The sequence below is a fragment of the Pundamilia nyererei genome, unplaced genomic scaffold (assembly GCF_000239375.1).
Source record: "Pundamilia nyererei isolate P.nyererei 1_Seehausen unplaced genomic scaffold, PunNye1.0 scaffold00053, whole genome shotgun sequence".
Classification (NCBI taxonomy): Eukaryota; Metazoa; Chordata; class Actinopteri; order Cichliformes; family Cichlidae; genus Pundamilia; species Pundamilia nyererei.
In genome coordinates, this window is record NW_005187454.1 from 2,315,192 (window position 1) to 2,327,997 (window position 12,806).

Here is a 12,806-nt window from a genome sequence, read left to right on the forward strand (position 1 = left end):
ATGTATGAAAACTTTGACCACAGTTGTATTATTTCAGTTGAATTTATATACAGCCTATATTTTTCACACTGGTGTTAAAGGAGAGAGAAAAAGAAAAACGCCCGTGGAGATCAGACTCAGAGTATCAAACAGCTTTCACGTCAGTCTTCTTTCCCGGGCTGCCTCTGCGAATCAGAATGTGACTGCACCACACTGTGGCACATATTGGTATTACACGGGTGATCTTACATCTTTAATCCACCACAGTACAGAGAGCAACTACAGTTCAACATGCATGGAAGCTGGAGAAAGGTCAGCATTGCCATCTTTTAGGAAAATGTTGGATTATGATGATCATATTGGACATTACTCACAGCCTTGATTTCTTTGATTGTTGCGTCCCAGAGTGTGGTTAGTTGCAGCCTAGACAGCAAAGCAGGTACTGCAGGTGGACCACAGGTCATTTAATTCACCTTTAAAGTTTGTCATTAAAAATGTTCAACAAAGTATTAAAATCAAATTAAAAATAAATAAAATAAAAGTATTGATTAATTAGAGAGATTTCTATATTGACCAATTTTTGAACTGGTTGTGTTTTATTCCTCTCGTCTCTGGGTGACTCAGTTGACCGAAAACCTCATCAGTGGCAGAGAAATGGAAGAAGAACTATTAATGGAGGATCAACAGCAAGAGAAGCAAAATGAATCCATTGAACCCAAACACCTGGGCACAGGTTTGCTCTGCTCGGGGGCGAAAGACACTGTGTTGATTAAAGATGTAATCAAAGGTTTGTGTGACCCACAGAAGACTTTCAGTTTCCAATGCAGCATTCTTCAATGTGAGAACAGCTGGTCCTCTGACACCAGTGTGAACCATTTATATACCATTAAATAGACTCATTGATACTAAAGCCAACTGTACGGGTCAGTAAAGTGACCCGTTTTCATTAAATAAGCCCTCTGATTTAAAATGAAGTGATAAACAACAAGTTAACCCCAAAAACAACAGAGCGTTACTCCTGTGTGATGTCTCACATAGTAACTCACTTTTTGCTGACAAAAAACCATCAGATTAGTGTCATATGATTGAAGAAAAATCAAAAACGTCATTTTAAAAATCACCACTGATTATGAGTAAGCCTTCGTCCCTAAATGATGATGCGCAGCCCCTCTGTCCTCACATCAGTACCTCCCACAGAGCCAGGGAAAAACTGGGAGGCTGGAGTCCTGCTCAGTGATGGGAGCTAGACAGGAAGGAGGTGCTCTGTCTTTTTCTCAGTCTCTCCATCACTTCAGCTCTTTCTGCTGTAAAATCAGCTCCAATGAGCTGATCCTGAGATAGAAGGGCGGACGATTCCCTTTGGAGAAGGCTTCGATCCAAACCAGGACATCTACAACACAAACGGGACAGTAATCATTAGCACAGACCGAGTATAAGGCAGCAAAGGTGACGACATGATAATACACGCGATGACATTTGGCTGTGTCGGAGGTTGGTCTGCTCTATAAAGGCAAAGCACAGTGACTACCACAGACTGTATAGAGGACATGGAGGTAGCTGCCATGTCTCCAGTCCCTCAGTCCAGTGACTGAGTCCAGAAAGGTTTTCCCACAGAGATTTGTACAGATGTCTTTTTGCAAAGAATCCGCCCACCTTGTACTCCAGAGTTTGCTTCAGCATGTCCTCTTCTTCTCGAGTGAAGTTCAGCAGCACAGATACAGCTCTTATCAGCTGGTATGCCTGTCAGAGCAAAACAAGCAGCGCACCTTCAGTCTGAGTGTGGAGCACAGCTGGGCTCTGACATGCAGCCAACACAAACCAGACTCTTGCAGAGCCACACGTTACCTCTGCCTCTCTGGATGACATGAACTTGAGGACGACGTGCTTGAGATACTCAAAATTAATTTCTCTTGAGTCATTGAGGTCCGAGGTGTTGGTCACTGTGGTGTTGGAGGTCGGGGGACTCGGGGTGGATGCAGGTGCAGGGTCAGGACAAACCCTCTCCGGCTTTTCTGCTCTGCTTTCAGGTAGCTTCTCCCTCCCTTCAGCTTCTGACTCAGGTTTTAATTTCTACAGAGCACGAAGAGAGAAAAGCACTTAAAGAATCAAATCATTCTGCATTTACACCCGATAAGCAGGCAGAATCCAATCAATAACAAATTTGACAATTAAGAAAGAACTTGATTGTTTTAGGTTACAGCAACAGTACAGGTTTGTGTTTCTTTGGAACCTGAGGCCTGTATGACACAAGATTCTGGCTTATCCAAGCACCTTCAGGGTTCACGCCTTACTAATTTGCCGTAATAACTTGTTCTGTGAAGCTAACGCGCTCTGGAGAAGTCATTCTTTACTCTCAAACCTAACACAGGCTGGAGCAGGTTATGTTCAGAGTTCTGTATTAAAAATCATCTGGACGCCGTTTGTTTACAGAATGTTTCACGATCCTCTGCTGGGCTACGACCTGTGTGCACAGCCTGTGTGCTCTATCTGACCGTACGTGTTTTACTCCAGTGATTTGGAAAATGTATAAAACGTTATAATTCATTCTGATCTGCTGCTGTGGGACAGTAAGCTTTAATGCCACACTTCACTTCAGACATATTTCATACTTTTTATGGCTACAACTGACTTTACATTAATCGTATGACAATAGGAAAGATCAGCACTGAACAGTCATTGTCTTACCAGTTCTTTCTGCAAAGTCCTCTTCAGTTCTGCCAGTCTCTGCTGCAGCTGCTTTATGGTCTGCAAACATCATCAGAGAGTTTCATGTGTGGGGTGACTTTACCTGCCTTCATGCATGTAGTTTTTTTCATTCATAGCTAGAGGACCAAATGTGAATTGCCAAAAAGCCTCTGACCCTGTTCTTGTCGCTGAGCTCTTGCTCCAGCTCTCTGTTGACTTTCTGGATGTGATCCAGGTCATCCACGGTCACGCTGCCGTTCTGATCCTCCTCACAGACTACACTATGACTGTGGAGCTGCTCGGTCAGGGTTTCCACCTCCACTTCCAGGTAGGAGATCTAGACAGTTCACACCAAGCATGCACTGTTAATTCAGTCTGATTAAAGTACTCAGTCCGTCTCAGTTTAACAAGAAACCCCATCAAGATAAAATAGTTCATGAGTGTGAATGCCTGGAAGTCACCTGCACACCGATCACATTATAAAATACAGCACAAGTATGTTCAAAGATGTCTGAGCGTGTGCAGGTGCTGACCCGAGCCTGGCAGCTGTCCAGCTGCTGAGTCTGTGTGAGCAGCTCCTCCTTCAGGCTGGTGACCTGGGAGTCTTTGTCCAGCTGCACCTGCTCCAGCTGGGCTCTCAGCCGCTCAGCCTCCTCCTGCACCTCCACCAGGGATGCCTGTCGCCCCTGCACCTCTGCAACGCAAACACAATATTTTGGAGACACAAAGAGCTTTAAACTCTTATTGTTCTAAAGCTCTTTATTAAGCGCCATCTCTTTAAAGATCTTTAGTGCACACGCGTGTACCATTCTGCAGGGATCTGATGTCCTCCTCTCTGAGTGCTAGCTTCTCAGTGACAGCGGTCACTTCCTGCTGTGAGCTCTGTAGAGCCGCACTCAGCTCTGCAACCTGACATCAAGCACAACACGCACACAAACAGTGAGGTGATGTGCACACAGAGTTACTACATTATTTCAGCACAGGTTTGTGTTTGAGTTTATCCACTGACCTGTGTTTGCAGGCCCTCCTTCTGTCGTCTGGTTTCTTCCAGAGCTTTGGCGATTTCTGTGCTCAGCGTCTGTCGGCTGTTTAGCTCCACCTGGGAAACACAGACAGACCAAAAATAAGCTCTGCTCACTTCAAAAATCATTCAATAAAATAAACTTTAAAGTTGTATTTTTCATCTGACGGAGTGAAAAACCTGCGACATCAAACAAATGATTACAACTTATGACTCAAGACGCACTAACGAGGCAAATGTGCCGAAGAATGTGAACACTGGTAATATTAGTGAGTAATACACGGAGTAACAGCGACAACAGCAACAGGGTGAGCAGATGAACATTCAGACTAGGCTCAGAGTTCAAACCAGCCAGCAGCCTGTGAGCCTGCACGGCGGCCTCTTACTGCTGAGGGGCAAAAAACCCTCACATTTATTCAGCGGAGATGACAAATAATGTGAACGGCTCCATCATGAAGAATATGGAGGTTTCGAACCAACAGAAATAAGCCGTTTGTTGGAAAACAACTTTTTACTGTGTTGGAATTTTCTGATTGTTTCTCTTGTGCTCCATTTTCTGGACTGGACCGTTTCTGTGGTTGTTCAGCTTCTCTTTGTCCCAGTAGTTTTCATTTTGTCCCCCACCACACAATTATCCCGGTTTAAATCAAATACATGTTCATATTCTTGAATAAAACAACCCAGCAGTGTGTTGTGGTTCTTACCCTGCACTGCTCCAGTTCCTCTGTCCGCTGCTTCAGAACAGAGTCCACCTCATCCACCTGCTTGTCCAGATCAGCCTGCCACACGTGCACATCACAACAAGCACTGATTGAGGTTGGCGGTTGGACGAATATATCGTTTTTACGAGAGTGATTTCTTTATTTGCCCATGAATAAGTTTGCTAATAATGTTGGTTGAATCTAAGAGAGGCAGTCAACAGAAAAACAGCCATTTCAACTGCACCCTCCTCAGAGTGCGCCCAAACGCAGCGATGCATTTCAAAATGTCACACAATGGTGGGAAGGGAAACAAAGAGAAACGGCCTTCTTTTCTCCACTCTAAAAACGTCAAAAAGTAAGTTCAAAATCAAGTCTTTCATCTCAATAAATGATTCATCCAGAAAGTAGCTATAGCAACACTAAAACAAAGAACAAAATAAAATATTCCCTCCAGACAAAACGTATAAATTCTAAACGCTCAAATCAAATGATTATCGTTGCTCCGCCCATCCAAAGTCTGCGCCTGAGTGAGTATATCCCACGTCGTCAGTTATTGGACTGCCGGCTGGAAACCTCATTACAGATTAATCCCTCTTTTGGAAATTCCATATGAAAAACATCATGTTCAGTCTGGGGTCTGCAGGTACAGATCAGACACTGGTTTATCAAACAGAATAAAAACAAATGACAGGAGGAAACATACCAGCCGGGTCTGTAGTGTCTGTTTGTCCTTCTGTAAAGAGGCGACACAGTCCTCCAGTCGGCTCATCTTCTCCCGACTCTGCTGCTCCAACAAAGACAGCTGCTGGTCCAGAAAGGCCTTCTCTGCACTCCGCTCTCCCTCCTGAGCACACGGACAAAAGTATGTTTGGACATGCACTCTTTACCTTCACTGCAATCATGCTGAAAGTCCATGTTTTCCCTCCAAGAAACAAAAAACTGAGCACAAACATGATCAGACTTTGAAAGAGCACGCTGTATCCTTCAGTAAAGAATATCAGGCTCCTTTCTAAAGGCTCAAACTGTGCTTGGAGTGGCACTCACCAGTTTCTCCATGTTCTGCTGCTTCTCTGCGATCTGCTGCTGTGCACTGCTCAGCCTCTCACTGCTCTCTACAACCTGCTGCTCCAGCTGAGCAATCTGAAAACCACAATTCAATCAATATGATATGAATGAATACTCATCGAGGCTTCAGCATACCAAATGTCACCATGGAAAGTCTTTTCGATTTCACTTTGCAATCTCAGGTTAGAATCCTTTTATCTGCATTATTCCTCGGAGCCGGGTGTTTGTCGTCTCATCGCTTACTTGTGTGTCTGTCCTCTCTCTGTAGGCCCTGGACGAGTCGTCTTTGTGTCGCAGAAGAGTCTGCAGCTCAGTAATGGTGACACTCATCCTCGACACCTAAGGCCACAAGAAACACAACGCTTAAGTTTGTTTTTTTAATATCTTCTTTTGTTCAAAGTAACGCGAGGAACGAAAACCAGAAAACAGGAGTAAATAAACATGCAGCTGTTTTAAAAAGAGGAAAATGCCACAGAAAGCAACAGAAATGAAGAAAACAACAACTTCATAACTAAAGTAAGAAGTTAAACATTTTAAAAAACACAGCTTACACTGTTAGGCCCACCTCGATCTAAAGTGACACAGTGCTGACTACATCAGACCATTACATTGATTTACACAGGGTATGTGTATTTGGCCCCATACAATGTTCTCCATCGCGTGTGAATGTGCTGTTTTACCTGAGCCTCCAGAGAGCTGACGGCATCAGCGTGGTCTGTCCGGACAGCCAGCAGCTCTGCTCTCGTCCTGTCCAGACTTTGCTCCAGACTAGACTTCTGGAAAGACAACAAAAAAAATGAATAAACTTATATTTGTGCTTCTAATTTCTTTTTCTCTTTAGGAAGCCTGACTATGAAGACATCTGTGGGCCCATGAAACACAACAACACCTCAGTGAGCATGTCAACTGCCAGCCATGCGCTACTGTCATAAAGTAGACCCAAGACTTGTTCTTAACCTCCTGCAGCAGCTCCTGTAGGTGCTCATCCTGGCTCAGGTTCCCCTGCAGTCGTCTCTCCAACGATGTTGCCTTCTTCTGAAGCTCCACCAACAAGCGCTCCTTGTCCTCCACCGTCACAGCCGCCTGATGATGGAGCAACAAGCCAACGACAGGTAAAGAACATTTGGTTTAAAAGACTGAAACAAGTGGAACAAACTAATGTGACCCATTAAAAAAGAAGATTCAATTTGTTTACACGTCAACAACAACGTAAACGTGGAACAATAACAGGTTTTTGGGTGTTTTGTGAATTTAGTTCAAAATAAAAAAAGTTTGTCGAAGCATTTTTTGCAGGAACGAACAGCCTGAAGTCTTCTTGGACTCCAACTGAGCCGCTCCAGGATTTTCCCCGAGTCACGCAGTTGATTGTGCTTCAGGTCATTGCCTTAAACACTGAGCAGAGCTTTTCCTGCATCCATGTTTCCCTCCGCTCCAACTGGTGTCCCAGTTTGTGTCACATGTACACAACCCCGCAGCATCATGTTGCCACTAATAGGTTGTGCTGAGCGTTTACTTTATGCCACACATACTGGTTGAAACTCTTTCATCGCACCAGAAGACTGTGCATCTCATAGATACTACAGAAGCTTCTCAGACGAGCGGTGAAGCGTCTTCAGGGAACTTGAAGAAGTCCGGTCGCTCTCATAGATGGACGTTGGCACCTTTGGACAAACTGTGCTGAAACTCTTAGTGAAGAAAAGGTTTTTCTGGTTTCTTCACTGTAAATGTCCGATTGGTGGAGTGACGCACTAACAGCTGTGCTGCTGTTTATTTAGATGGATAGTCCAGGTTTATATCATTTTTAGTAAATAAAAATTAGTCCTGTTTTTGCTTTTCCACTGTAAAATGATGACGTAAAAAACGAGTATGAGCTATGAGCCAAAATGCGGAGGGTTCGAAAAATGATAACACATCATTTAAGCCCAGTTAGACACAGACTGTCGACGTTTAGCTGCAGGGCGTTACAGCTTTACTGCCCTCACGTTCTGACCTTTTGCTGCTGCAGCTTCAGAGCATCATGTTCTGTCTGTAATTCATGGAGGGACTTCTCCAACGTGGAAACCATACTCTGTGACTGAAAAACAAAGGCAACAACAACAAGTGAATAAGCAGTTTTGGAGAGGATGGTAGTGTAGTGTGCTCAGTGCTGACCTTCCTGAAGTCTTCAGAGACCTGCTGGATGACTGACTGCAGCTCCTGGCATCGTCCCTCTAGCTCGCCGACCTTCTTGTCAGCCTCCTCTCTGAGCAGCAGCAGCTCTTCTCTACATGGAGCCAATAAATGCTCTTTGAATTACAGCATCATGTCACAAAATAAATCACAGTCCCACAACAAATCCAAGCTCACTTCTAGAACAAGCAACTAAATGTTGAAAATGCTGGCTCCCTCCACAAAAACCGAATGTTGCATTTTCCATACCGCTCTATCTCCAGCTCAGAGTTGAGTCTGCAGCTCTCCTCGTGCTGCCGTTCCAGAGTCTGGAGCTTCCCCCGAGCCTCGGCCAGCCCTCGCTTTGCCGACTGAATATCAGCCTCCTTATGCTGAAGTTCCCGCTCTTGCTGGCTCAGCAGTTCTTCCTTCCTCAGCAACTGATAAACAGAATCCAACCATCATACCACATCGTAAAGTGTTTTCAAACCAATGTACAGACTCGCCAGTCCTGCACTAAGGTACAATCAGTGTACGACTACATAACTGACTGCCATTTTTCCTTAATCGCAAAATGTCAGGAAGAAGCTGGCACACCACATGTACGCACCATGTGTTTAACTTTAGCGAGCTCCTGCTGCTGAAAGCCCTCCAGTTCATCCAGGTCGTCCCTTTTTTGAAAGAGTGCTAAGCTTTGTTCCATCATCTCCTCTAGCCGAGCTGACAGGGCAGCCTTCTCCTAAACAAACACACCTTCGAGGTAAACATCGTTTCTCACATGCACCATTTATTGGATTCATGCAGGTGTACAGAATCTTAAGATTATGGATATGACCCCGGTTCACTGATGACCTCACCAAGAGCTCAAATACCAATACACTACCCCCCCCCGGCTGGCTACACTCCTGTCAGGACAGGGCCCACCTCGATAACTGGCAGACAGAGTCACAACAAGCTCCTGCAGGAAGCCTGCACTGCGTAGTAACCTTCCAAGCCATCCAGTCGTGGTTTCATTTCTTAGGTTACATGTGAGGATATGGTGTAGGGTTACGAGTGACTTCTGGTTACATCATAAGTCACAATGCAGATTTCCTGCTGCAGTAATTCAAACATTAGAGGGACTTTCACCTGCTCTGTAGATGCTGTAGACACACCCAACTGGTAAAACCTAGCAAATGTGTGGGGTAAGACAGTTATGCAGAAACCTCTCAGAAACTCCCTTTAAGAGAAACCATGAGGCTGCCAGACACCTGCTAGTAAAAGCAGCTGCTCCTGCTAGTAAAAGCAGCTGCTCCTGCTATCCAAGGGAAAGATGTTTAGACACAGGCCTCGTGTGGTTTAGTCCAGGACACAGGTAACTAGTCCTCGTCTAAAACCCCGAGTCCTGTCCAGGTAAACCTACAATGCATGGACTGGACACAAGGTATGCAACATAAAACCAACATGGCAGGCTGCAATAGTGGCCAAATACACCTCGAAGGTGTAGAATGCCTTACTCTCTTCTACCTGAAGAAATGATGGAATCATGGCCATGAAGCACTGAAATGGGATGGCCTATGATTCAAATACGTTATGCTCATACAGAGTCCTGTAAGACCACGCTCTAGCACACAGAAGCTATAGCCATGATTAGCGTTTAGGCTGAGTGTTACAAACAGTTAAACCACCAGGTTAAAGCACTGAGAAGAATATTAGTGTTTTTCAGTTAACTTGGAGTAAAAAGTAATTGTACTTTTTAAAGATGTATTTCTTCCTGATAGAAATGCCAGTGGCACCTTAGCATCAGCTACAGAACAGCACTGCTACCTCTGGTGAGCCAATTTACAACTGAAATACTGGGAACAAGGAAGCAGTGGCAGAGTCTTTAGCCCAATAGTATACTTGTCACCAAGAGGTGTCTGAATAACATCTGAGGCTATGACACTATTATATAACACTGCTCTGGCCACTCCTGACACGAGTGTCACTGAGCAAGTGTAAAGGAGCCGGTATGACGGTATTTGAGATTTTGTTGAGGTCACGCAGCCGGCGTCCCCCACAGTGAAACACAAGACAAATACCATGAAAGAACCAGTTGTAAGGGTCTCTAGTATTACTATGCAGCTTCTTTTCCCCCCACAAGGAAAATTTCTCCTTTATCTTCTTTGTGATGGGATATACACCAAACACTGCACATTGTTAGCAATAACTCAGCATATTACAAAGTAATGGTATTCTAGTAGGAATGTCATGACTGAAACTGAGTGTTACAGAATGATAATTTGCCCAACTGCTGGTGTAATGTATTTTTCACTCTTCTTATTTTGTGACCAGTTTAACGTTCATTCCAATCAGTGAACAGCACAGAAATATCAGCTCCCCCCAAACAAACTGCTGGGCTTTATCCTTCTTGACCTGAAACAACTGCTCCCATAAACCCACCAGAGAAGTGTTTACTGAGGTCAAACGGACAAGAAGCCAAGGTCCAGTTTGCCATAGATCTTTACAACTGGACGTTTTCTTCTACTAGAGCGAAGACGTTACCGCCGTCAAGCCACGAGAAAGAATGCAGGCTAAGGTAATCCTGCACTGGGTCCAACCTTTAAACCTACAGACCACGTCCATCTTTTATATTTTTGTGGGGAGATTTTGCAATCTTCAAATTAAAGAATTCTATTTGTTCTACATGTTTTAAAAGAAATGTAACTTACTTTGTCTGAATTGGCCATTTTCTCCATCCACTCCTGCAGGAGGATAGAAAGTGTTCAGAACAAATCAGACCTCTATAATAAGTGAGACAGAACGCATCTTTACCTGATCCTTTTTCTCCAGCGCTAAAGCCATCCCCTCCGCCATTTTGGCTCTGCTGACCTGATGAGAGTCATTCTGTTCCTGAAGTTTCTTTATGGATGCTGAGCAGTGAGAGAGGGAGAAAGAGACAGACAGGACACAGAAAGGTTTGTATGTACCAAGCAGAACAGAAATGTTAAACAGCACAGAGAGCGGCGCCGTTAGTAGCTGTGAAAAGTGGGAGTCAGTTTAACAAGTGTTTTCATCCCAGAAGCAAAAACAGGCAGAGACGAGTAACGCGCGACACGTGGAAGAAACAGAAAGGTAGTAAAGATCCTAACACAACAAAGCCACCCTGAAGAAATGACGTCGTCTACACTAAAAGCTTAGAACCCCCAGAAACTGCAGAGTTCAACTCGCATTACTACAACACAAGACAAATAATCTTAGAGCAGCAAGTCCATCTTACTATGAAGGAAAACTAAGCAGCAAGCAGGGAGGGACGGCAGAGAGGCCGCAGTGGGGCTTTAATCGAGAGGTTTCAGGGAGAACTTTGAGAGAATAGCTGATAGTTTCAGTGCTAAAGATGAAATGTTTAACTCTTCCAAGATTCACTCATTAAGGATGTTGCTGACTGGATGTTCCAATAAGCTCTCATCTAACCAGTTCCTCATTTGCCACACGACCCCTGGTGCTACTGTCAGAAGGTTTACATCACTTATCTCCCTGAACTAGTCCATTATTTTTGTGAGGGACAGATATCCTTGTTTTCAAAAAAGACCTTTACCTAACGTTTAGGCAAATTAGTCAATATTATAGTACTATATATTAAATGTATTTTATTTTATCCATTCACTTTGCTTTTAATTTGAATGGTTAGTTGCTGCAAGCCAGCTCCATTGCTTTGCATCTCGTGTTTTCCTACCAACTGGTTGGTGGCCATGTTGCTGTTGTGGTTGTCCTCAATATCATGTCAGAGGATTCTCCAAATCTACCACCCTTGATAGCAGCTGGGGTCAGTGGATTCTGTTCTAGTCTCGAGCTCTGCTGTGAGCACGAGGGTCGCTTTACCTGAATCTGCACGACCCTCATGAAGGCTGCAGAGCAGAACAAGGAATAAAATCAGCAGCTGCAATCCAAGATGCTGAGGTTGGAGTGTATTCAAAGGCAGAGACGGGACAAACTGAAGTGTTTCAGATTAACTGAGTCAGTTTGCTAAAACAGATGGCCAAAAAGTCAAGTTTAACATTTAAAGATTTTGCAAATCACCTGTTACTAAACTTAAAAAAGGAGGTTCAGCCAGTGTGTTTAATGCTCGAGGCTTTTAGTGTGAACATATAACATTTGCATACTCCAATATATTTAGCTTTGCTTGTATTACAGCAGGTATACAAACTTTGTTTGCATCAGCATCTGCCACACGCAGCAGCTACACACAGACCAGGTTCCCAAATCTTCCTCTCTAAACAAAGTGGAAAAATTCTATTGCTACACTTAATGAGTCACAAGCAAGTTGGTCTTGTTGTTCAAACCGTGCATTGTGGTAGGGTTTTGATATTTAGTTCATCACAGTGAATACAGTAACGTAAAACAATGTGAGAGACACAGCCCAACAAACGAGTATATAAATATATAGGTGGCTGTACCAGGTGTAATAGACCAGAATGTAGCAAATGTTGGGTGTGTACCATTATTACAACAAACATGCAAACACTGTGAGTGAGATTAGTCTGCCTTTGGAGCTGCTGCTATATTTCCTGGCAAATTTGAGAAACCACTTAGCAAAAGCGAACAAACTGAGAGCAAAGTGACAGACAAAGCATGGCTCTGGAATCAGTGCTCTGAACACTGCATACCAGTGGTTTGAAAAAAAGCCCAATCCTACTTTGGATTAAAAGAAAAGAAAAAGCACTTCCACAGCAACCCTCTGAAGATATTAGCATCTGGAACCCTGAACCATCTCTGTGAGCAATAATGTGTCAGGTAATGTTTAGTACAGCTGACAGACAGGAAACAGAAAGGAAGCTAATTGGGAGGAGAGTAGAGGTACGTACAATCCTGATGCCTTTCTAATGCAATTTCAAGCTTCTCCTTGGTCTTCTGCATAATTCGCAGCTGCTCAGCGTAGTCTAGTGTTGGGAAGTAGGGTGATGGGGTGGGGTACCAACAATACACACACAAACAAGGAGAAAGAGGCAGATGACAGTTAAGAGAGAAGCAGGAGAGGAGGTGAACAGAAGGAGTGGGGGAAAACAAAAGGGAGAACATGGTTGAGAAATAATGGAAGGTAAAAATACTGATGATTTGCTTATCTGAGAAAACCATAATGGTTTAAAGGCTGCGTGAGAATCTGCCACCTTTAACCTTTTTCTAGGGATTGAAAGTCATTAAAGCTACTAAAGGAAAAATATGCCATTATTCTGAGAAGAAAAAAAGAA

At 43.9% G+C, this 12,806-nt stretch overlaps 1 protein-coding gene across 2 annotated transcripts; it reads right to left on the bottom strand.

Annotated features, from left to right (window-relative positions):
- Positions 1 to 6: 6 nt before the first annotated feature.
- Positions 7 to 12,806, bottom strand: golga1 (golgin A1). 2 transcript variants are annotated; one of them, XM_005733614.2, is made up of 21 exons: positions 12,423 to 12,806; positions 10,393 to 10,490; positions 10,290 to 10,322; positions 8,210 to 8,338; positions 7,870 to 8,039; positions 7,603 to 7,714; positions 7,442 to 7,525; positions 6,409 to 6,534; positions 6,132 to 6,227; positions 5,695 to 5,790; positions 5,431 to 5,526; positions 5,090 to 5,230; positions 4,390 to 4,464; positions 3,674 to 3,763; positions 3,471 to 3,573; positions 3,198 to 3,358; positions 2,840 to 3,001; positions 2,665 to 2,724; positions 1,825 to 2,049; positions 1,633 to 1,719; positions 7 to 1,369 (listed from the first exon to the last, which is right to left on the bottom strand). In XM_005733614.2, exons 1-21 carry the CDS (start codon positions 12,691 to 12,693, stop codon positions 1,292 to 1,294), a joined length of 2,493 nt encoding a protein of 830 aa, XP_005733671.1. In that variant the 5' UTR covers positions 12,694 to 12,806; the 3' UTR covers positions 7 to 1,291. The 2 variants fall into 2 exon arrangements, with proteins under 2 accessions (XP_005733671.1, XP_005733672.1); XM_005733615.2 differs by lacking the exon at positions 8,210 to 8,338 and having other exon boundaries at positions 12,423 to 12,805.